Source organism: Haliaeetus leucocephalus, unplaced genomic scaffold (genome assembly GCF_000737465.1).
Source record: "Haliaeetus leucocephalus isolate CR32 unplaced genomic scaffold, Haliaeetus_leucocephalus-4.0 Scaffold751, whole genome shotgun sequence".
NCBI lineage: Eukaryota > Metazoa > Chordata > Aves > Accipitriformes > Accipitridae > Haliaeetus > Haliaeetus leucocephalus.
The window spans coordinates 9,641,902-9,667,943 of NW_010973187.1; the positions used below are offsets into that span (position 1 = coordinate 9,641,902).

General features: G+C 36.1%; 1 protein-coding gene across 3 annotated transcripts in view; it reads right to left on the bottom strand.

Annotated features, from left to right (window-relative positions):
- Window positions 1-26,042, bottom strand: part of CACNA2D1 (calcium channel, voltage-dependent, alpha 2/delta subunit 1) — a 421,901-nt gene that overhangs the window by 20,148 nt on the left and 375,711 nt on the right. For 2 of the 3 annotated variants that reach the window (XM_010580942.1, XM_010580941.1), the window contains 15 exons: window positions 23,224-23,295; window positions 22,060-22,131; window positions 16,444-16,505; window positions 14,156-14,232; window positions 12,160-12,220; window positions 10,258-10,355; window positions 7,157-7,241; window positions 6,880-6,942; window positions 5,803-5,906; window positions 4,424-4,510; window positions 3,988-4,055; window positions 2,627-2,665; window positions 1,305-1,376; window positions 620-772; window positions 477-529 (listed from right to left, as the gene is read on the bottom strand). In XM_010580942.1, coding sequence (XP_010579244.1) covers window positions 477-529; window positions 620-772; window positions 1,305-1,376; window positions 2,627-2,665; window positions 3,988-4,055; window positions 4,424-4,510; window positions 5,803-5,906; window positions 6,880-6,942; window positions 7,157-7,241; window positions 10,258-10,355; window positions 12,160-12,220; window positions 14,156-14,232; window positions 16,444-16,505; window positions 22,060-22,131; window positions 23,224-23,295 — 1,166 coding nt within the window. Of the gene's footprint in view, window positions 1-476; window positions 530-619; window positions 773-1,304; window positions 1,377-2,626; window positions 2,666-3,987; window positions 4,056-4,423; window positions 4,511-5,802; window positions 5,907-6,879; window positions 6,943-7,156; window positions 7,242-10,257; window positions 10,356-12,159; window positions 12,221-14,140; window positions 14,233-16,443; window positions 16,506-22,059; window positions 22,132-23,223; window positions 23,296-26,042 lie in introns of all 3 variants that reach the window. The other variant, XM_010580943.1, reaches the window with a different exon arrangement.

The following is a 26,042-nucleotide window of genomic DNA, read 5'->3' on the forward strand; positions in this document are numbered from 1 at the left end:
CTAAAGGTCCCTTCCAACCCAAACTATTCTATGATTCACGAGTTTTTGTAAAATGATTCACTGAAAAGCAAACATTGATTTTCTTGAGACTTCTTACTAGAAAAAAGGAAAGATGATATTCTGAAATAGGGAACCAAGTGATCGATAATTCTAAATGTAATAATTTCATCTGAACCTTCACACCTGCCAATCAGACTCAGACCATTAATCCCAACTCTGCTTCCTGAAGCCGAGTTTGTAGAGTTAGAACACACAGTCACAAAACCTGGCAAGAGTAGTTTTGAATTCAACTGTTGACAGAACACTGAATTTTCCAAGGAGTTTGGAGACATAGCTAAGAATTTTCACCATGAGAAACTGCAGAAACAAAGGGTTCAGAGCAGTTTTATGGAGGGGAAAAAAAAAGACTAATACAGTTTCAACCCACTGAATAATTCTAGTTTGGACACACAGATTTCCTACACACTTGTACTTACCAGGCAGCTGCTGAAGCCCACCATCCTAGATGCAAAATATCCGTTATTGTAGGCTGTGAAAAAACCATCAGAGATTATGTTATTTGTATAAACACCTGCAGACTTTTAAGGGAATGGCAGTCGCCACACAAAGGACTACTGACCACATAGGCAGAACGAAGTCCAGCTCCTTGCTTTGGTTCTTCTTCAGGATCGCAGACTGATTGATAGTCATACGACTTGTTAAAGGCATACAGGGACATGTTAATCAGGTTTCGCATCAGGCCAGGATCAATTTCACCAAAGAATCTTCCAATCTGATGAGGGAGAATATACAGAGATAAGTTAAAGTATTTGCAAGCATTTTTTCTCATAAAAAAGTGAGCAGTTCTGATTTGCCTCCCCCACACACTATTTTTTCCTCTACACAACCCACCCAGTTGTGCTGCTTATGTATTTATTTCTTTGTTTGACTATTTCTCTTGGTTGGAGAACTCCAGTTAGACAGTAATTATTAAATGCACCATCAATGAGACCACTCTGCTTAGGGAAGAGCAAGAGGAATATGAGAAAGAAAGTGCGTGGATGCCATAGTAGTTGCCCTCACCATCATAGGTCCATCAGCAGCCTACCAGCCTAAGGGCAGAGCACAAAAAACACAACTTGGTAGAAGTATGGCATCTTGAACCATAAATAAGGCTGTGAAAAAGACTAACAAAATAACTGGAATTTCTGATACAGCAAATTTTTTCTGATTCAGAAAAGTTGAGAATGAAATGCTGTGGTTTTTTTTCCTCTTAAAACTTCTTCTTATTGTTTTTCATGTTTTGTCCTTAAAAATATACATACCTGTTGGGTATATTCATCCCGATTTGACATCAAAAGAAATCCACCATCGTCAAGGATAACACAGTCCACATGCTATTGTAAGAAAGTAAAATATGTTTTGCAGGAAGGATTTGTCAAGAGAACACTGTAAGAAACTATTTTTTATTCAACACTTCAGAAGTATCTTCAAATCTGTGTGGCTCAGGCTAAATCACAACCCCATAGCCAAGGGCCAATATTAAGCTATAATAAGTAGAATTATCAGTATTATAAAAGTTTGTACAGATCAAAGGCTTACTTGTGGCTTAATTTCATAAAAGCTGTTTTGTAAATTCTTATTTGCTCAATACTTTGTTAGCTCTAAGAGTGCTATATCCTTATTAAATCTGATTATAACTGAATCTCAACTCATAATAAGGGACCTCAACTTCTCATGTGCTTCAGCCGTGCTTAAAGTCCTTTTCCATTTGCAGCTTTTAATGGTAAAAATCTGAAGGGCAGACTCTCAGCTTGCTAGTAATGATTATTTTCACTTGCCAAGGACTGTAGTGGGTTTCTTTCAGGTGTCAGGTGCAGGAATGGGAGGCCCACTGGTTCCCTATGCTTTGCACTTTGTAAAAGATCCTTGCAGTCAGAGATTGGAGAGATAGCAGTGAGGCCAAACAGATAACCTCCCAGAGTACCCTTTTTGCTGTAACTCTTGCATTTAATGATCTTCACACTCCACAAAAGAACTCACAGAAGACCTGAGCAGAGAAAGCTTTTAAGCACATGGCAGAATCTGATACTGTGATAGCCCCTGAAGCTGTGCTCTCCTGAGTGCTAGCAGAGCTATGGGATCCCCAAATCCTGAATGGAGAGAGAGGAGAGGAGGATGTCTAATGACTGTTGAAGGGCATATCACATACTCTGGTGCTTTTCAGTTTGCATTTACCCTTCCCTAAGGTACTTCTAGTGTTCTTTTTCACAGTTGCTTTTTTTTTTTTTTAATTATTATTATTCCCTTTCTGCAGGGTTCCCCTCTTGCTTTGAAAATTACTGTTATATTTTTCTCACATTTTTCTTCACATCATTCTCTATTACTCTATTTTTTCTTCCCTTTAGTTCTCATAACCTCATTGCAACGATTCTTGCAACAACCACTTCACCTGACTTCTATACCCTCTTTCGTCCCCTCCCCTGCTAATATTCATCTTTTTCTCAAGACACAAATGACTAAGTCCTGTTTTATGTAAAATTAACCCTCAAATAATAATGATAGAATCGTTATCTTAGATAGATCTAGACAGAATGAGTGATTTTTCATAAACTACCAGATATTCATGAACTGAACATATTCTTACCATACTGTTTCTCTCACAGCCACAGATTTCACTGTTGCACTAAAAAAACCAGAAGTACAGTAATCTTCACAAAAATGTTTCAAAGAAACTGTATTTTGCAGTGATATTAATCAAGACAAGAACAAGTGATTTGATTTTCAATATCTGTATATTAACTTAAATTAATTTTGAATGTGTGTTGTTTATCACAAGTATGTCTGTGAACAGCCTTCATTCAGTAATTATCAACAGCACAATCTCTACTGTCTTTCACAAAGTCTCTGATACATTTTCCTTTTTAAGTATACTCAATATATTAGAGATAAATAGTTTGGAGGACTTGTCAGGATGTCAGTGTTGTGAATATAAAGTCAAAGAGAAAGAACATGTACATTTCCATGTGTTTAGAGTATGGAAAGAATGCCTAGAAAATATGCTGCCAAGTATCTTTTTTGACCATGAAAATCTTCACCAGTCTCAAAGCATGGGAATCCCATGTGATAAAGGAAGCCCGTCATCTCCAGTTAGCTTTTATGGCTTTGATTACTACCACATTTTTCTCTTTTTCTTGCAATATGTGTATACATACACACATAACTGTCTCCTTGCATTATGTCCTGAGCAAAACAACTACCAGATAATGCTGCAGTCATTCATCTCAAATTAATTCTGAGATTCTTTTTTCTTTCTCTTTTTCAGTTACGTATTTTTGTCCTTAACTGTTCTGATGTTTAGGCAATGCATTTGCCCACCCATTGAACTACAGCCCTAACACGTACAACAGCCGGACACTGTTACCGATTCCCTTAATATACTACCAACCAAGCAACATTGCCTCATCCAATTCTTCCATAATTGTCTTCATTTTGTGCCTCTCCTTTCCCAATGTACTATTAATTCCTTAGGTTTTGCTTCCATTTAGTCTTTCCTCCTTCCCATTTACACCTAAGCATTAGTTGTAAAGAATGAAAGGTTTAAGTACCTATTTCATTAAGCTCTGCTAAAATGCTGTGATGTTGGTTGCAATATAAATCCTTACTGTTCACTGCTTACTCATCCTCCATATTAAGTAAAAATAGATTCACCGATTCTTTTGCAGACTTTATTCACTGCTACAGCACAATCTTAGGGAGCCTACTGGCTGGAATATGTAATTTTTCTTTGTCTTTATCCATGTTCTATAATTATGAAAACAAGACACGTACAAAATACAGCCTATTTCAACATAGATTTAGTTTGTGCATTTGGATGATTTAAATACCACAACTACTTGGCAACTACGCATCAGTGTGACTCTGGCAGAAAGAGCTATTAGACCTATTTGCATCTGAAGCTTTGAGAAATGCAAATAAAGTTCAAAAAAGACTTGGTCAATTGCTTACCAGGCTCTTGATTGTGGTTTTTGTGAAATTTTCCATCCAGCTGGTTGCATCAATTTTTATTCCAACAACTAACAAGAAATACATGAAAGTCTTTTTTAGTAAAATGAAAAAAAAAAAAAAGGTAACTGTAGAATCCTAAAAAAATGGGAAAAATTATAATAACATCTAAATTATTAAATTGGAAAAGGATAAAATACGACTTTTGCTCAGTTGTCTGACCACCAGCATCCTTCATGAGACTAATAAATTAAGCACTCATACTCAAACACAACCAGATCTTTGGCTTGATTTCCACTAGCAAGATTGAAACAGACTCAGAGAAAAGAATGTTATATAAAGTGAAATTCCTTTGAAATCTCAATTAAATTTCTAATTCACTGTTGAGCAACAACCAAATAACTTATCTATTTAGAGTTTCAGCACCACTCTATCTTACCTGCTGGTTTCAGAAGCTTCCCATTAATTGTTATTTCCACAGCCTTGCTTACCATAATACCTGTTTCATAGCTATTGGCACCACTTTCTGAGAATATAGAAGGGGGGGAGGGGGGGGAAAGGTTAGGTTGATATAAAAGCCTCTTCCCCTGAAACAGAAATTAATGATTATTCAATTACCCAGAATGATTCAAAAAAATCCTTATTCAAAAGCGGTCACCCAGTTGTACTACACATTTATCACCTGTAATAGGTCAGATCACTAACATCTGGACGACTAAGAATACTTTTGTTTACTTTTCTTCATTCATCTTTTGTACACGGTTTCACTGCTTCATAAAGTTACCATAGCCTTTTTTTTTTTTTTTTCTGCAAACAGAGCCATGAATAGCTTTACACGTGTGAGCAGCTCTGTTAAAACCAGGATCAGAGCCAAAGATTTTATCCTGCTGTCGTCTGTGTATTTTTCAACGCAGGGTATACTGACACCACTCACTAACCAACAATTACTTCTCTGACAGAGTTCAGCCTGTTTTCAACACTGCTTAGTATGAAAAAGCAAGTTAAAAGTATGTTCCCTGGAGCTCTTTAAGGAACAACAAAGGCTTCAGGGAATTTAGTTAATTACCTTGTTAATATTTTATTGAGAAAAGATGCAATAAATAAGTATGAAATAACAGCAATAAAAGATCCCATATGTTGAAGAGAGGAGTAAGTCATTTGTGGTAGCATCTGCTTTTAGACAAGCTTGGCAAGGTTAATGCTGCTCACATCAGTAACGAGCACTTACTATTGTGCATATATAGGTTTTAAATATCACAGTATTTCAGACAGACTGGTTTTGGTGAATAACAGCAACTTGAAACAGAATTCAAAAGCAAAGTTTAAATTAAGCAGCGGTGCAGCGGACAGAGTTGTGGACTCCGGTCCCTTATATCTGCTCTGCCAAGTTAGGTTTGGTGCTGAGGAAGTATAGGGAACTCAGCTCAAATATGGCTTTTTTAGGTAGTGATATTGTCCCCGAGTGCAATTTGCTTTCACTTCCTTTTAAAATAATTCTGCCAAAGCATCTTTGTAGAACAGCGTTTCCATATAATAAATGAACCCCAGTACTCTGCATGTTTTCTGCTTTGTTAATTCTGAGCTTACAGGGCCACCAGAGTTGATGACAAATTATGATGTCCCTTGTTTAGTGCCCTTCTAGCTACCTTTTCCTTAATAATGGAAAAAACTTGGGACATCTCAAAATTTTTTTCCTTATGAAGCGTCCTTATGAATCACTCATCTTTTGTCAGTGTCCTCAACCGGTATGGGAAACTTCCACAAGTACACTTATACTGGGCTAGCTAGCTCTGACATTTCAAAACAGTGATGACTTACTGTTATAGTACGGGGCTGTGAAAATATAGTTGTCATTATCTAAACTCCGTTTATAGAAGCTGACTTCATAAGTTTCAGCATTTTCCAACCAGTCTTCTCCTGCCCTAAATCACCAAAAAATAGTGATCAAAAAAAGATAGTTAGAGTCTCATTAAAGCTGTGCTGCAGGTTTGTTTTTTTTTTCTTTTAAATGTTTCCCAGTTGGAAATAATGTGAGATTCATTCATATAGTCCTCAGACTTTTCAGCTTTCACTGGTTAACTGCCAGGTGTAATTATTAAGAAAAGCTTTGGAAAAAAAAAAAAATAGTATTCTTGGAACAACACAGAACTTGTCTCATCACTTTTAGATATATTGACACAAATATAACTGCAACAGTATTTACAACAAAATATAATCAAACCTTTATAGCACATGCTATTTCTTGAGAAATCATCCCAAAAGATTTTATATCATTAACACCAAAACAGAAGAGAAACTGGTTTGGGGAGTAAAATTCATCGCCATTTTCCCATCTTGGGGAAACACAGAATAACCTAAGAAACCAGATAAATTTGTCATTTATCAGTATATCTGTACTAGTGCCCTCACTATTCCCAGTCGCTGATGGGTGTGTCTAGTTTATTATATGACCACTTTCACATTCCCTTTTTGCCCTCTGGTAATGATACATTTTTCTCTAGTAAGTGCCTGGACTATTTGGTCTGCTCTTATTAGTCTAAAAAAGAAATTGCATACTGCTTTACAGTATTTGCAGCCTGCCAAACAAATGAGTGCTTAGGAGTAATTAGAGATAGCATGGCCCCACTACTACTACAAGGGCACTGCTTTTACTGCTACTCTACACTGATTAAAAAGTTGGATTACAAGGATCTGTTATGGAAATAATGTTACAAATCAGTTTCAAGCAGTGACACAGGTAAAATCAAAGAAAAACAAGATATTCCATTCATCTCATACTTATCAGTTCAGATTAGACTGTAGGAGAAGTTGGGTTTTATTCAATAAATCCATTATTTAACATTACATCCTTTCAGGTTTCAAAATGATATTATACTATTTTATAATAGTTGTTACCTTTTGGGGAAGACTCTAGTAATGCCACCATCTGTAACAACAAATTGTGCAACAACTCCATCACTGTAAACAGAAATAAGATTTAAAATGAAAACTGACTTAAATTCTCACAAGTTCCTATGTCAAGGGTTGCCATTTAAGTCCATAACTGTAAATCAAATAGTTATCCTGTGTAAACATTAATTGTATATCTGTATATACACACACATGTATATTATTTTATTATTAAACTTTGAAAAGAATCCAAAAAATCACAGTCAATAAAAAGAATACTTACAGAGACAGTTTACTCCAATAATTTTGGGCAAGTTCATTTGTAAATCCTGCATCCAGCAAAACTCTGATGACCATATCAGTATTACCTACCAAAAGAGTTAAGACACTCATCTGAAACCATATGACACAGAGTTTCATTAAATGGCTAAAGTCAAATTCTGAGTTGTCAAGATGCTATAGCCACAAAAATTGGGCTATTCCTATTAGACATACTGTCTAACTTCAAATTACGTCAAGTACTTACTGTTAAATAGATTGCTCTCACACTGTTGACTTCACTTAAACATTTCCTTCTTTGTATCCTAGAAAACTATCTTTCTGTCATAGGAATAAGCAAGGTGATAAGGGTACAGGTCCCAGCTTTGCAAAGCTCCTATCTTAAATTTGGAAATTAACCTATTTTTAAGGCATGTTTTCATTCAAACACTTTCTATCTCAGGTGATGCAATGAAACAACACTTAATTCTTAGTTATACTTAACTCTTACATGGTACAAAAATGGAGGTAGTTCAACTACAACAGAAATATATTTAAATGAGTTAAGTCCCAGCCTTCTAAAAACCCCCTATTTGCCATCTGAAGATGGGTACAGGGAAATAAACTAATTTTGAATTAGTAGCTTAGATGTATATGTCATTTTTAAATATCTTTGAAAAGATGGTTTGAAGTCAGTGCATCTCAAGCATCTTTTTCAGTACCACTTTGCAAAAGAAAGTTCTAGGAATGGTCAACAGAAGTAAGCACACACTTTAATACAGATTTTACCACTGTGGAAATTAAAACAGGGCTAAATTGGAGCTGAATAATGTAAAGGGAAAATCTGGCTCTTGGTCTTCAATGTCTTAGCCTTGCTGAGGAGACTGAAAACTCCTTCTGGGGAAAAATAAAAAAACCCCAGCTTTTCTTCAGTTTTGCTCCATACAGAGCCATGATATGCTCTGTACTTCACCCTAAGTCTCAGATTCCAGAAAACTGATATTGACCTTTTTTTTGTAAAATGCTCTAATTCAATCTGTTTTCACAAAACAGATCAATAGGGACATAAATTGGGGTATAGAAAAGCTTTGTAAGCTTTAGCAAAAAGGCTTTTTCATAAAATCCACTGAAGCCTGGATGCGCGAGCATGCTATGCACAGAGCCAGCAGCTCTGATTTAACAGCAGCAAGCACTGTCTCATATAATCTTAACACATTAATTTAATTGTCATTAGATATATTTACATGGCTTAGCTAGGTAAACCTGTTAAACTGCATCGAATGCCACAGACTCACCTCCCCTATTCACATGTGCAATGTCATAGTATAGTATGTACTGTAAGTTAAGGTGCTGTTTTAAAAATATTTCTTCAGGTAGAAGTAATGACAAAACCCCACTAATTAACATGATGAAATCTGGAGGGCCTTGCTGCATCCACATTTTCCTAGAAATTAAATTGATATTCTATCTGAATATAAACATCAAAATATGTCTCTCAGAGTTGTATTTCTCTCTGCTAATATAGACTCATAATATTTTACTGGATGCATTTTTTGTTTAGGAACCCCTTGCACTGCATGCACCGCCACAGAGTCTTGCTTACTTACATAAAGCAGATGTTGGAGACAAGTAGGGTGAATCGCTCTTACTGTCCCCTTAGTAACAACAGAGGTAGTTGTCTGACTTTCTGGCTAACTTCTAACAGGTTAAGGTTGAATGGGGTGAGTCAAAATATAACAAGCATTAAACTTACAGTATATAGATTATTTCAGTTTGGGGATTTTACTAGTTATTCCTTTTGAAAAGTATTTTTAGTTGAGATAATTTCCATTGCCGCTGTTTCCTTCAGTCAACACTGTTTACTTATTCAGGAGACTATTTTTAAAGTAACTTCATTATTAGAAAAAAAAAGGAAAAAAGTGAATTTTGTTGTGGATTCCAAAACGAAATATAGCAATAATTTGATAACATTTTGGCATAATTACTTACTAAGCCCTAGTGTATATTACAATATCACTAAATGTGTCCTCAATATTCGCTCATGTAACTACTGAATATTAAACTAGAATTTTCATTTATAAACTGGTCTAATCATTTGAGGTGAATGCTTTCATTTCCAAGACTTAGTCAAGGGACTCGAGTAAAATTTCAGTCAGTCATCAATGTGTCAATGAATAAGATCACTCTATTAAAAACAACAACAAACACCCACACGTGCACATAAGAATAGCCTTTTGTGAGAAGATCTCATATCTAAGTGCACATTCCTTCAGTTACATGGTCTAGCAGAGAGATTCTTATTGAATTGATCAGTGATCCCTGACAGCAACATGTTAAAAAGACTCAGGGAATGCAAGACAAAAAGGAAGTTTATTCCAACTGTTTAGAAATTATTAATAATGCTAAACAAACCCAAAGACTGAATTTTTCATGAGAACAAGACTTCGATGCATTACTGATGGTTCATTCAAAAGCGTAACTGCTCAATTATTCTAAATGGAGCTTAAGGCCCAATTTCAAAATGTGAATACCTTCCCAAAGCCCAGTGCTCACCACTGCAGCACTTACATGAATCTCTGGTCTTAAACAACTCAAGTCCCAGTGAGATCTCTTAACCAAATTGTGAACCAGCAATAGAACTTCCTTATCTTTTATTCTGGTTATTGGTTATTTTGGTTCTCGACTCCTTTTCTTTACTTATTTTGGTTATATAAACTGACAAGAAAGCAGACTGAAGATTTCATTACAAGATTTTGAAGTCTACTTGACCTTAGTTTTGCTGATATGCTCAAGAGAAAAAACTATAAATTCAAAATATTTGGAGTATATTAAAACAAACTGGCAGTTAATTGCTGCTAGAAGAGAATGCTGAGAGGAATTGTGGAAAAGACTGGAAGTGTAATGCCCTGCAAACATTCTTAAATAAACCCAGAAAATTGCAAACTAATTTTACAATCTCTACCTTGGATAGAAAATCCCAACACTAGGTGTATTTTTACTAAAAAAAGAATCAGTGGAGACAAAAAACAAAACCACATGATTTGAGCACGAAACCTGTCATTTTGACTAATTCTCATTTATGAGTAGGTATAAGGAAAATTTCAGTGAATTGAGAAGAATACTTACATGACGGACTGCTTGGAGTATTTCTGTCAATAAATTCATTGAAATTTAATAGAAATTCAGTGTTGTTTTCTGATTTTTTTACATCATTACAGTATTCTCTGAAAAACAACAAAACATCAGTCTTCTCAGATTTGTTTCCTTTGCTACTAAAGCAGACAAATATGGCTCAGCGATTTTAAAGGCCAAGCAGGATTGTGCAACTACAATGAGGTGGCTGGCACTACTACGTCAATTGACTACCATAGTCAATATTGAATGATGACAATATTGAATATTTCAGGCATCTACAGGAAAAAAAGTGTTCAATTGCCTGCCTGAATCTGAATCATAAGAAAATTTCATGTATGAGATAGGGCATAGATTCCCAGAAAAAGCACTCAGGTCTAGTGTAGGCCATGAAATTAGGAGATCATAGTCTGCAAACTGAACAAGAAAATGCCCAGTGAATTTAGACTGCTCCTGGGTTAAACTGTACTGGAATATACATGGACTGCTGATTAAAACATAGTCACTTCATACTCAACTAAGGCTGGATTTATGGGATAAGGTCCTATCCTCTGAGAAGTCTTAAATGCAATTTTAATAGGGTACATACCACATAAGCATATAAACACTTTTTGCTTTGACATATGCAAAACAGATAAACAGTAAACTACTGTCCTTTACATAATGTAATAAAATAAAGCAATATATCATTGGGCAATTCACTGAATGCAAGCAAGCATAATAAAAGTCACTGGGCATTTTGAAGGTAAATATTAGATGGTGAGTGGCATTAAACAACTTTAATTAAAATGTAGGGGGTTTTCAGCAGTAAAGCAGGGAGCTCTCTTTTAAAATGAGCTTTTTATATTAAATAAATTTTACAAACAAAAGAAGTCTGTTCAAGTATTTCATTTGAATAAGCCATCTTATTACCCTTTACTTACTTTACCATGATCCTGAAAGACTACAGGCAGAATTTGCCTTACTATACCAATATTCACATTTAAACAGAGCTCCACATCAAACAGGCTTTGTTCATGTAGATCAGCCTAACGACTAGGGACTTGCTGGAAACCGGTAATTGGTACAATTGACTATCGATAACTTCGGTCCTTCAGAAAAATTAAATTAAACGCTTAAGCTGAGAATACATTTGAAGATAGAAGACTATGTTTTACATGCAAATCAATCTATTCATTGAAATCAATCTACTCATTGAAATTTAAAAGGATACAGAAGTTTATAAGAATTGTCACATTTCTTATTTATCTTAACTGATCTTGATGGTACAGCATTTCCTTAATTTGTCATAACTATCTTTTAAAGGAACTTAATTTTTAAGAACTATTTATCGTACCATGTCTCCCTTGCAAACATACATTTACATGGGCAACAAGGACTACACAATTTCACATGAAGAAACAAGGAACTAATGAACTTACTCAATTTTCAATGACTCAATAATTTTTTATGTTCAATGAATCAAAAATTGATTCATCCTTAAGTGATAGAGAGCTTTGAAACACTTTAATTGAAGTGGGAAAACATCTTGAGGTAAGTATTATGGTACCTATTTTACAAATGAGAAGCTAAGGTTTAAAGTTGTAAAATCTTAAAAGTCACAACCACAAGAAATGAACAGACATGTATAAGATTTCCATTAAAACATCAGTATCAGATTTTACAGCTCTCTTTGAATAATATAAACAGGAATCGGAGCCTGAAGATGCTATTTACACTCCAGCAAGAAGAAAAGATTGATCTTGTAAAACATGAATTTAATAACTGCTCTTTTACTTAACATTTTTTACCAAAACAAAACTTTATTGGTCAAGTCTGTATTTTGTAAATGTTATTAATCTGATCAAATGCCTATTTACTGCTGAAATAATACTTATTACTGGGAAATTAACCAACCTTGGTGCTATAAACGTATAGCCAGCTTCATCAAAATGCTCAAGCTTCAGTGTTTCTGTATCTACAAAGATGAAGAGTAAACACCAAGTAAGTAAACTGGCCTTTTTGCTATCATTTTTCTTCTCAAAATATTTGACTAGCTTTTGCATGCATCCATGAATTTAGAAAGAAATGTTTATTTTGAGACACTTTGCTACTAATATACCATATACTTCTCAATATTTCGCAATATAGGGAGAAATTACTTGATTATTATATACAACATACACCTGGCAACAATAATGTATCTAACAACTTAGAGAAGACATTTCGTTAGCGTGACAACATGAAAACATATGAGATGTTTTCATTAGAATTACAATCTGATACAAAGAAATATTTGTGACACCAAGTTGTTAGAACATGAAGGAAAACACTTCTAGTATTTTCTGCAATAAAGTTTAAAAACCTCATCCATATAAGCATCACTTTCAATGCTACTGAAAATAATGGCTTTAAAAGCTGGTGTCACTGAACACTGACAGGACCAGACAAAGAAGGATTAGAGATTAGCAACATATCGAAATGTGCATGAAAACACAAAAACACTTCACAACTTTTTTTCTTTTTTTTTTTTTTCCCCTTTCTATTGCTATGGTACCCAATGATCATGGGAAAAATCCTGAGATGAGGAATACAGAGGAGAATATCCAGTAGGAATAGAAATATAAGTGAAAAATATCAACTGCAGTAAACAGAAGGAAATTGAGCAACAAGAATATACTTGCCCTTTATGATTGCCACTATCCATCAGAAAGAGAAAGCAGGGAAACAGAAAAAAACAGGGTAAAGCAAAAGGGGTCACAAACCAATATTTTATTCAAACAGCCCCTTGAATAAAAATATTGTGCATAGATAGATCAAAGGTTCAATTTACATACAGCTGTAGTCTGGAAAAAAGACAAACATCTTTGAAGACTGAAGAATATGTCCTTCTCAATTATTTCTCAAGTACCTTCTATACACTGTGGCTATTTCAAGGGTCTGTCTTGCAGGTTATGTTGATATAAGTGCAAAACCAGATGATCTAATCCATCAAGAGAACCATATTCACTCACTAAAACTTTACTTTTAAACTACTTACTATTTGACAAAGTTACAAAATATATCACTGATTATTAAAAACTTGCCATATTCTACTTCGTATGCAGGAGGCGATGGTAGAGGACAATGATTTAGTGCTAACCAAGTTTTCTCTAAACTAACAGTATCTATGCCTGTCAGAGAGATTCATAGTGCTTTTCTAACTTTAACTGCATATTTGTTCAAGTTTATTGCAACACTTGGATAAAGTTAAAAGGATGTGATGGATTCTATTTTGTCTACTATCTAGATTACAGTTAAGCTACACCTAATAAACAAAAAGCATTTGAATACTCACAAGTATCATTTCCAATTATCTCTCCAGAATCTGTAAATGGCTTGAAATTAGTCTAATCCAAAAATACATTGCATACATCCACTAAAACTATTTGTAAAATGCATAATAAAATCCTAGCTGCAAGCCAAACCAAACAGCGCTTTCACATTAATCTACTCCTATGGGTAGCAGAGGTAATTTGCTAAATATTTTACTGCAACCACTGTAAAAATAACAAAAAAATGCTTTACTATTACAGTCTATATCACGACAGTTAGCTAATAGAATGAAAAAAATAGTATCCAGACCCTTAAAATGACAGCAACAAAGGATACACAAAGCAATGATTCTATAGGCACAGAGCAAGGGGGAAGGGATTGTCAGTGGAACTGGGGTACCTGCACATATTCTATCTTTATAGAATATTTCTTGTACCTTGGATGTTACAATGGGTTAGAATCATTGCTGCAGATTTTGGGTACATCATGGTAACATCAGTGAATTCCACAAAATTTATGAATTGTAAACATTGGTTTTTTAAGTGAATCTGAGACTTGGCAATACTAGACAAAACCAGGGAACCTTCATAGTACTTACATCTGGCTTGAGTTATTGGTTCTTCTATTTTGGCTTTAATATAATAAAAGCTGTATGATGGTAACACCAATGCCAAACTGCAATAGAAATGAGACAAGTAAATCAATTATGTTATTTGCAGCAGTTTTCCAGTTTCAGCTTCTATCTGTTTTGAAAGCAATTAACAAGTTTGGAAGTTGGATGGATCATCATGAGACAAGATAGTCACATAGTGACATACCAGCCTCACACTGTAATTGACAGAAGTAGGTTTATGCCGGTCCTGAAGTTCCCTGTGTTTATTTTCATTCTTATTTGCGCTTATAAGCATAAATGCACTTTTTAACGGATAAGCAAGGAATTTCCAATAATTGCAAATAATAGAATACATGATTACTTGTATCTTCCTCTAACATGTTTAGCATCCCAATGTAACACATGTCAAAGTGATCACTGACTGCAAAAACCAGCATGTAGTACTGCACTGATTTGCATGCATCATGTAATGACAGATTCTTACTAATAAAACAACTATTGGTATTCATTAGGAAAGGTGTCTGGCAATTCTTCAATTCACATTACATTCAACATGCAAAACATTTTCTTGAATCATGCAATCACCACTAACAACCTTTGAACATCACTGTGTAATAACATTTTCTGATTTGCAAAGCATTTGCAATGTATTTTCTTTTAGATTACACTTATTTTTGTTCAAAAAATATAGGGCTTCTTTTTGCACCTAAATTCAATACAAGAGTAGAAGAGTTCAGTTCTAAAAAGGTATGTAAAAGACGGGAGGTACAAGTAATCATTAAAGTGGTATCATCATCTCCCTCATCGCGTCCTTAATTTCTGCACTCAGATTTCATCACTGTAGAACTGCAGTGGTTTCTAATGGACAGCCACAGAAATTAACATTAACAGAGTTGTACAACTGAGCCATAAAAGAGATGACCTTTAATGATACATTTGCCATTTGAACAGAATGTAAGTGAGATTGCTGAATATTTAGTGATAGCCTTCTACCAATTCTCCTCTAGGGAAATCAGTAGCAGTTTACCTGCCATTAACAGTTACTGCTAGCAGAAATTGCTAATTAAAATCTATAATTTTATGCTTAATAGGTTTTCTGCAATGTGACTCCACGGATTTATTGCCGTATCTCATACCAGGGAGCTCAGTAAGAATTAAGAAGTTATTTAATCAAACGTATTTCTTTACTGATTTCTAGATGGCATAGTCTGATAAAAACTTTTCTTTTCTTACAAAGACAGAGGCAGTTCAACGGAAAAATGGGATGCTGAAAAGAAGACCCTACATTTGCATTCTCTTGTTAAAACTGATTTATTTGGTTTTACATACAAATTAACATTTGCATTCTCATTGGCTTACACCTGTGCAGAACATAACAGAAAAGGGGAACCACCTTGGCTGAGGACTACTGTAATTCACCACAATAAAAATATTGTTTGGGTAAAAATTTGACTCAATATTTGTGCCATCTAGTTTTGAACTAGAGTAGCTTACTTTCTGGGACTTGGTAAACCTTAATTTGTTTTGGATAATGTTAAGTTTCTACATTCCTTACGTTACAGAGCTGTATGCTTAAATGAGTTTGAAATAATATACACGCCAACATTGCAGTCAAGGGGGGATGTGCTTTTGCCCATTACTTCATTTGTTCCTGCTGCCATTCACCATATAATTTTTACATACAAAGCAGCAGCAGTGCTAATTAGTTAAAACTTGTCACAAATAGATACGGATTTCAGAGATAATCAGTAGCCTTGTTCCTGCCCTTAAGATCTGACATGAAGGTTAGCAATGATTGTGACTGAAAAACATTTGCACAAAAGATATCACATTTTTTTATTTAGACCAAAATATAGCATCTTCCTTTTTAATATGCATATTAAAACAAGAATATGGATTTAGTGCAAAGAAAAGATGAAATAAGAGAAGGAATCTAAGAGAAAGTGTACAATGAAGAATCCAAAGTATACTGTGATATAGAAAGTAGAAGGAAAAGTAAGATTCTTAACATCCATCACAAAAAAACATTTTTTCCTGCATACTGAAATACCCTAGTGATAAATCTCAACAGTTGAATGAAAGACTGAGGTTCTGGTCCTTAGAGCAACGGTTCTGAGCTGTAAAGGAACCCAGAAAATCCTACAGGCCTGGACAGAAGACAATCTGGTCCCGACTTAGCTAGCATAGAAAATGTAACGCTAAAAACGTTAACCAAAATAAACAAAAAGAACATTTAACTATGCAAAAGAAGTTGGAGACCAAAAAGGAGTTACCTGTAATCAGTACCATTCACAGCAGTCCATGTATATGTTCTGTTTCCTTTATCAATGTATCTCTACAAAGATATATTGGTGAAAAAATAAATTATTAACTCCGGAGCTTCAACAAGCGTGACCTTTTCTTGCGAAATACAGTGTAAAATCAAGTACAAATCTGCTGGAATTCTATTTGTTATTTTGCTAAAAGCATGAGTTGAGCTGCAACTCCTTTTCTTAAACATTTTCCAAACTTCTATTATGCAAAAGAATCACCTATATCCTTTTTATTGAACATTAAGAAAATGCAAATTTAAATAAAACCAGATAAACATGACCTATCATTTTCCCTTCTAAATTCATTAGCCATGCCTATGCAAACCTTTTTCTAATGTGATTTAAATTTGATAAAAGATGTTATCTCCTTTATGGACCATTTTGCAATTAAACTATGAAAAGAAAAAAACTCAATTATAAAAAGAATTTGTAGGCAACACTTTTAACAACAAAACACCCAGTGCCTGTCCTTTCAGGTCACAATGCCACTGACTAAATGCATTTAAATTTGAGTCATATCTACAGGCACAGCCAGGTAATTGTGATTGTATAGGCACCCCATGCTAAACTTACATGTGTTTCTAATCTCATTAGTAGCACCCTGAATTTGTGAAAAATTTAACACTGAAGTAAATGTTTATTTTTAAATAACTTAATACATTAGGATACACTTTACCATTCATTTTCTTTTGGTATGAAAAACAATGTGATAGACACAGTCCCACAGTTCCCCATAGATTTAATCTTAATGCACCTGGCTGACATTCTTTACTCAGTTTTCCACTTTGAAAAATACAGTTTATGCCAGCTGCAACATATTATTATTTACAATCAGAGATTTGTAAGCATGCCAGCAATGAAGTCTCTGCAGCTGTTGGACTGCAACATTACAAACATCAGTGAAAGGTACCACAGATATACCTCTATGTTCTTTCTTTCCCTGTGGTAAAACAAAAGTGTGAAAATGACTGTGGTTATGAAAAAGAGGTGTCTTTTTTGACATTTATAATTTGAAACCTTCTCATTACCTGGCTGCTGCTTTTCAGAACAGCATGACAGTGTAAATAATTTAATAGTCATTTTGGAAAGAAAAAGAAAAAAAGAAAAAAAGAAAAAAAAATGCATATATCAGTGTCTAATGCCCTGATATATTTAAGGTAAAAAGATGGCTGAAGAGATTCCTATCCAAGCCTATTTATATTTGATAATGTGCCTATGCTATTACTTCATCTCAAGAATAAGCAGACCCTTGAACCTAGAGCTGGCAGTCCCTCCAAATAAGGCACAGCGCCATGGGGTGCACACCATGTACACTGGCAAGAGAAAAGCAGTGCCCAAGGTGGGAGGGAAGGAAGAGAAGAACTGGGCTCTTACTAAATCCTGTTGCCACCAGCACTGTGAGCATGCTTGAAAGCAAATTGGCTGAAACATCCCTTCAAAGATAACCCAGTAGATCACACATCCTCATACATCAGCTCCCATTTACCTTTGCCTGCTTCATTACTGAGTGGTCTGAGACCATCTCCTTCCCAGCTGGCCACTGCCAAAGAACCTACACGTTATTGCAGTTTTCGTGACCCTTCGGTTTTCACTACTGCCCACCCCAGCTGCCCAAATGTGGCAATGCTTTTGTTCCTATGGCATCTTCTCTGTTAGTTGGAAAGCCCCTGAGGCCTTGGGAGACTCCAGCGCACCCCACCCACGCTTGCTACGAGTCCAGTCTCTATGCTGTAGTATGAGGTCATCTCCCAAGACACTGCTGGGGCCAGCTGCAATACAAAAGGAAAGCAATGCAAACTTAAACCAAAAGGCAAAACAAAAAGGACATCAATTTTAAGCCTCAAGACTGCAACTGTCAGTTCAGAGCAACTGACCACATCAGCCCTTTTTATAAGAAAATATATGAAGCTATCAAGTCCTAAGTGATGCATGGCTCATGCATGACCCACGGTCTGAAGCAGCTTTATTCTGGCTCTAGCAGCCTGGAGCTGGGAGGGTGCGATGGCTTGAAGCAGTCACCATTGCCAGCCATCTCTGGCTGCTCCCTTCTCTCAGAGACGTCCAAGTAGAGGAAGAAATCTTGGGCCATGATGCAAGGGAAGGTGAGGGAAATTAATTTCATTGGGCACTTGAAGCATCTGGGATCAAAAGGCTTGGGATATTCTATTCAAATACAGACTGTGGTCTGGGTTGTGCGTAACTGACACATTCTCGTACACTCGGGGCCGTCACATTTTCCTCCCACCCCGCGATGCTGTAGCTGACTCCAGCATTTGCAAGCGTAAGTGCTTCCCCTCCCTCCCTCTTTGGGTGAACAGCTGTTTCAGGTCTTTTTTTATCACACAGCCTGGGAAATGCATGCACTGCCCGAGATCTCTTCAACAACTCTGCCATGAATGCAATTTCTCGTATAACCCCAATGGTGTTATTGTATTTTTGTGACCTTCTAATCTTCCCCTTTTCTAACTGCCTACACAGAACCCTTTTCACCCATAGGCTTGGAAAGGCACTCCTTAAACAAAACACCGCAAATCTGAAAATGTCCCAATGAGTTCCTCCCTTACGCAGATGCCAGCAGGACTTCAGACTCTCCGTCAGTAGGTCAGGCATGACCCAGTCTCCCTTCAGAACAGGGGAACAGGCTCGTGCCTTCCTAGACTGGATGGGCTCCTGACACAGATGAGGTAGCAGAACTGACATCAGATGGGGCTTGCCCTCCCTGCCCCGGGAAGGCCCTATTCATTCACCGTCCTCCAATAATGGAACCATTCAGGAAAAGGCACATTTTTTCACACAGCAGGATTTCCCCATAGATTGTAAAGCAGCATTGTAGAGCCTTACTCAGGAGAGCTGGGGTGGGGGCTTTGTTGTGAGAAAGCAGAGAAGAGAGTCCCAGCAGAAGGCAAGGGGACTGCTGGTATAGGTCTCTTCTTTAGAAGAACACGGGAAGAGGTGAAAGGCAGCGCAAAGTTGGATACAGAGGAGGAGCGTGGGCATGTTTAATGAGATCATGGGACTCCACAGGCTCAAGGACCATAACTTACAGGCACGCTTTGCACCTGGACAATGTAAGTGTATAAGGCTGGCATTAAGTTGACTTCCCCCATAAAGACTAAAGTATGACTCTGCTGCCTACATGACTGCATAATCATCATTATCATCATCTTTCAGTTAAGATCATCTACAGTTACATTTGTCTGCCCCCACTGAAGCCGAGGTTCTGTATTCACAAGAGAGTCTATGAGGTTCTGCACTTTCTGAATAGGGTATCAGAAGGAACACAGCGCTCAACACTGAGTCAAATTCCCTAGACTCTGCAATATAATAAAATACCATGACACCCCTTCTGCAACAAAGACACAATCTTGTTAGCAGGGAGTTGAATGAATATACAGATTTTAATCTGTTTCCTCACAGGTGGACACACATGCAAGTAAAGCCACTGATCTCCTCAATGACACCCATAGTTCAGGAATATAAAATGCCTCTGATGGATTTGCACAGTTGTGAAGATCTTGTGCATGGCTTCCTGTCCTTGTTTGCACTCCTTTTAAATTACACTATCAGAAGCAGCATGCTTTGTCAAATCCAGTGCAGATACTAAGAGGCTGAGGAATGGTCATGAGATGTGCAGCTCTGGAGTCCTCAGTATAGGAAAGACATGGACCTGTTGGAGCGTCCAGAGGAGGGCCACAAAAATGATCAGAGGGATGGAACACCTCTCCTGTGAGGAAAGGCTGAGAGAGTTGGGGTTGTTCAGCCTGGAGAAGAGAAGGCTCCAGGGAGACCTTATAGCAGCCTTCCAGTACCTAAAGGGGGCTTATAAGAAAGATGGGGACAAACTTTTTAGCAGGACCTGTTGCGATAGGACAAGGGGTAATGGTTTTAAACTAAAAGAGGGTAGATTCAGACTAGATATAAGGAAGACATTTTTTACAATGAAGGTGGAGACACTGGAACAGCTTGCCCCAGAGAGGTGGTAGATGCCCCATCCCCGGAAACATTCAAAGTCAGGTTGGATGGGGCTTTGAGCGACCTGATCTAGTTGAAGATGTCCCTGCTCATGGCAGGGGGGAGTTGGACTAGATGACTTCTAAAGGTCCCTTCCAACAGAAACTATTCAATGATTCTGTGATTCCAAGTATGTTCCCAAAGGTCTGTTGCAGAATCAAGTGACCATGAACTTGACATTGTGAAATCACAGCATGGATGAACAATCGAGACATATTTCAGAAAATTCAGCTCCATTTTCAGCTTCATCTAGCAAAGACAACATGTGCATTGCCACTGATTTTCAGCTACAAAAACAAGTAAGTTTCTACCATGTTTAATGCAAAAATAGACTAGGACTATGAAATATTTTTTTCTGTATCAAAATGAGAATAACTATATAACAATCTTCACTCAATGCAGAATTGAGTCAGAGGACTGGTAATAGGAACTGCTCGGTATTGGGCGTCACTTGGTGTAATCTGGCCAAAATTTACAGCAGAGTTTGAAAGTTGCTACCATGTATTAGACAGTGAATGGAATATAAGTAAGGAATGGGCCTGGTTTAACTGAAAAAACCCCCCCCCCCCCCCAAACTGTGAGACCTGATTTCCTATCAATTTAACTTCATTAGATTCTGTAGCATATGCCTTGTGAGAAGGAGGAATTTTTCACTGGAACATTTAGCCATTTAAGTACAAACAGCTGAGCCATTGGAGGTATCAAAGTTACAGGAGGTCAACCAGAGAGGGCAGCTAATACTACACATGAAAAATTAACTGCACAGTCCCAAGCAATTCTGCTGAGTATTGTTATGGTGTGCTTATATATATAAGGGTTGTGTAGTGTCTGCTTGATGTTCTATTTGCTTCATATTCTTCTGCTAAGTCATTAAACTATCTATCTTGAAGCTCTTTTACATTCAGAGTAAAACAGTTTCAAAAAGCTGTTGTAGAACTGTAACTGTGGGGCATACTCTGGCCAGAACCACTCCTTTGGCACACCAGTCAAATTTGAGTATTTCTTATTGCGAGGAAATGTGTCTGTCTTACTAGAGAAACCAGTAGCAATCTTTATCAGGAATGAGCATTTTGGACAAGACAATAAAGAACTCAACAAGCTGTTCAGAAAGCACAAGTACATAATATAACTGTAAGATGAATTTGCTTATCCCAAATAGTCTTCATTTATGGCATATAAATGTTGTATTTTTTTCTTACTACTTTCTTCCCATTCACTCATAATATAAACTACCAAACCCATCCTCACACATCTCCGCAAGCAAATTAAGTATTTTGTTTTGAGATTCATACACAGAAGTAGGCTGGGTCCATTTCCTGGTGAACAGACGGTAAGAACTCATCAACAACTGCCTGATTAATGATGCACCAAAGAAACCAAGAAAAAAACCAATTATTCTTTTCATAAGTACATAATTTCTTTTACTATAAGCCAGTAAAACTAGCAAATCTAGAGGGAAAAATGATACAAACGGACATTACAAAATGAACATCTTTTCACCATTTCACAGTATTTTTCTGGTTTTGTTTGTTCCTGTAAATGTGATTGCCTGTGTTCCTATCTTACCTCATCTTGGGACTTGACCAGTGTTTCAAATGTTTTTTCTCCACTTTCTCCATCTATCATTTTTTTCCGAATCTATTGGCAAGGAAAAAAAAAAAAAAAAAAAAGAACTAGGTGTTGCATGTAACATGAGTAATCTTTTCAGTGATTCAAAATATTTCATAGAAACACAGAAAACAGTAGTGCATATGAAAGTCATAGCTCTTAAAAAAAAAAGTTAAGTTTAAAATTTTCAGATTTTTCTAATTAGGAGTTGCTTTCTCCAAATATGTACTGAATCAGTAGAATTATGAAGCAACAATTCTGGTATACTTTGTATAGGAAGACCATTCCATACAACCCCTTGGTGTTGGGCACTATAGAGAGTATGAATTCTGTGTAGATGAGAAGGACCTTTGTCTAGCACTTCTTGTGCTTCCCAGCACATCTGTGTGATTCTGGTAGTAGCAGTGATTCACAAAAATGTTTTTATACCAGCCCAAGAGTAATTCCTCTCTGAAGCAGGCATTTCAAAGAAACTTAAGGTAGAATTTAACAGATACCAAGAAATGCTGATCAGTGTCATTATGAAAGAACAATTTCAAACAAATTGAAAAAATATGTTAAAAAATGTAAAATGTTTAAAAAACCTTCATTTTATTTCACAAAACTAACAAACTATTTTAAAAATTCTGATTTCTGAATATATTACAAAATTAGTAACTGAAAAATATACAGAGGAATTGATTTGTTGTCAACATTCAACTTTACTTCTCAGTTCTCTCTCTCACCACAGCAATAAGCTTGCGTTAGTAAGACATAGGGAAATACTTTTAAAATATTTCAGGTAGAATTTTAATATCCTATTAAAAAATGTTCTGTTCTGAAAAATTTTACAAGCCCTCTCCCCAGAAATTGCCACTTAATGAAGAATTATTTAAATAGCAATCATTGTGTCTTTCAAAATGAGAGGAATATAATGCATTACCCTTGCCTACAAATAATACCGGATCTCAATTTGTTTCATTTTAACTTCATCTCTCTATAAAGTCATCATCTTGACAAATTTAAAATTGACATTTATAGTGAAATAGATTCCCATTCAAAATCTAGAACATTTACTGCTCTTCAGTTATGCTACAGTGACATAAAAGCAGCAACAGGTACGAAGAAACCAGGTAATCTCACCTCAACTTTAATATCATTTTCCAATTCGGCATCTAGAAAATCCAGCGTAACAGGCTCCTGGGATTTAGGATTCTGAAGCAGAAGATATTGAATGATCAAATAATAAAGACAGAGTACCGTAATGTTACAAATTATTCTAATCCCTTCATTTCAAAGTAAGCTACTTAACTGGGCTTACTTACCTATCTGTTTTAATCTTTTGCAGCATGATGAATTACTAATGGCCCTTTCTCATTTATTTTATTTCATTGGATAGAGAGGTTAATTGACTAATTGAAAAACAAACTAACACTAATGGCAGTGTCCGTCCACAGTCTGTCATGTATGGGGCTCATGCCGGGAAGCTGCTTCCCCTACTGCTGGTATGTCACAGACTGCAAGGGTGGGAGAAGACGCATCAGAGGAAGCATCAGATATGAATCTCTCATTAAGTATCCTGCCTCCAGGAAGGGAGAGAGAAATCTGGGAGAGTTTTCCAGCTGACCAGTAAGATGGGGCAATGGTACTCTTCTACAGTTTGACCAAAAGCAGACTACAGACTTGCCGTTATGGGGTGGGAATGCACTGCGGTTCAAGATTCAAAGAAGCAGCAATTATAGCAAATGATTTGTTTGTTATAAAAAATAAAAATCACTTTTTTTGTCAGCATTACAGGACTTCCCTGAACACCTTGCAGTTTTGAATGCATTTCTCTTGACATCAGTACTGTTATCTCAATTTAAGAGACGGAAACCTGTAGCACAGAAATACCGCGACCCAGCAGCTTCAAGACCTAAGGAATGTATATGATGTTGACCCTCGACTATGGAGAACAGAGAAGTTTGGTGGTCTGTCCCATAGGAGTGTGGGAAGACCACTGTAGCTCTGCTAAATAGCTCAGACCCCCCTCCAGCCTCTGCTCCTTTCTCAGTTGCAGCCTGCATTTACTTGGACAGAGCCATCTTCTGTATGAGTTGTTAGGACTCTGAGTCTTTTTTTTTCTTTTTTTTTTGAGTAATTTTGGCTAAGCCCCATTGACTTTATATTATGTGTGGTGTAAAAGTCCTCAATCCTCATCACTCAGTAGTTACTTAATGCACCCACCTAAAGAAGGATCTTTAGAAAAAAGAGTACAGGGATACTATTTAACCATTTAAATCTAATAGGTTAGAATAGAAGATTTAAAAAGTCCAGTTTTATTAATTTTTTAAACTGATAATAATTTGCTTTGTGTAATAGGACAGTTCATACATGAAAAGATCTCAAGGCCTAATTTTCTCAGTAAATGAGCACTGTTTTTCATACGATTAGCAACACAAAAATTGTCATTAGCTGATACTGCTATTTCAGGAGTAGCATAATTTCTGCTAATGACATTTTTAGGGGATTTCAGTGATTCAGCTATACTAACTTATTTACAGGGTAGACTAAAGTCCCTTCTTTCGAAATGATTATATTCCTTCTATCCTAACATTCCCTGGCAAAGTTACATGACAAATGTACATGTGACTATTCTATCAAAGAATGCAAGCATGTTTCATCACAATTTATACATATATGTCCAGTTCATACTGAAAGAAAGAAACATCCTGAACAGCTGGTAAAAGCTGCCTTCATGTAATAGTCTGGAGCATTAAGAGCTTAACAGTAGCCCTTATTTTCAAGACTGTAATAGAGTTAGAAGGCAAAAGATTATTCTTTCATATTCTTATACATGTTTCTGGGTATATGGAATCATTCTTGTTCTTAGCAAGTAAGACTTACTGTCTGCTAAGACAAAAGCCAATAAATTTATTCTCAGAAAGAGAATATGCACTGGAAAGATTGCAGAAGAAGATTCCTGGTATTTCTTTTAAATGTGATAACTTCAAAGAAATTTTTATGATCCTATTTATACAGGATAGATAAAACAAGCAACTTTAATATAATAGCATTAACATATGCTCTCTACTAATTCAAAACAATTTAATTATTGTTATGCAGTTACTTTCCCCCCCAACAAATCCACACCCTTGAAATAAATAGCAAAAGGCTAAAACGTAAAAATAAACAAAAAAATACATTTTCTTACATGCAATGGATAATGAATAACATGGTCAAACCCAAACAGCATGCATGAAGGCATTGGCATGGCAGAGGAGGCATTTGTGAAGTTCACATTCCATTCCAACACACAAAGGAACAGAGAAGAAAAGAAATGGTAAAAAAAAGAAAAAAAGCCATCACATCAAATCAAGGTCAATATTCATTTCAAATGATAACCTGGGCTAGCCACAGTTAAGGAGTCCCAAAGACAAAATAGTCAACTTTAACAGTCTTTCAAAATTCAAGTATACATTAACTGTTTGTTCTTGTTCTTTTTAAGACTTATGTTATATCACCACACATTCTTTATAAAGTACTAACTAATGACTTTTAATAGATGAAGAAACTAAGCATGTATAGATCCATTATGTGACGTGCCTGAGGCACAAAGAAATCAATTAGAAATTAGAATAGAAAATTCCTAGCCCCATACTTTAAATGGAAGACTATTTCCCCGCTAAGTCTTTTTCCCCCAAGAATGTGTTTTTACCAGTATTTGGGCTCCATTTTTTCTTCCAAGGTTGCCATTTAGTGGGGTTTATTCCAAGCCATGAAGAAACAAACTTACTGTTCAGTTTGCTCTTCTCTTTATCCAGTCATGCACATGACATGACTAGAATAAGCGCACCACCACCACATTCACCAGCACAACTTAATAAAACAAAACAGAAGTAAATCACTAGCAATGAAGCATGCAAATAAAGGGAGTGCAATCCATTTTCAGCATGAAAAATAAAGGCAAAGATCTATTATTT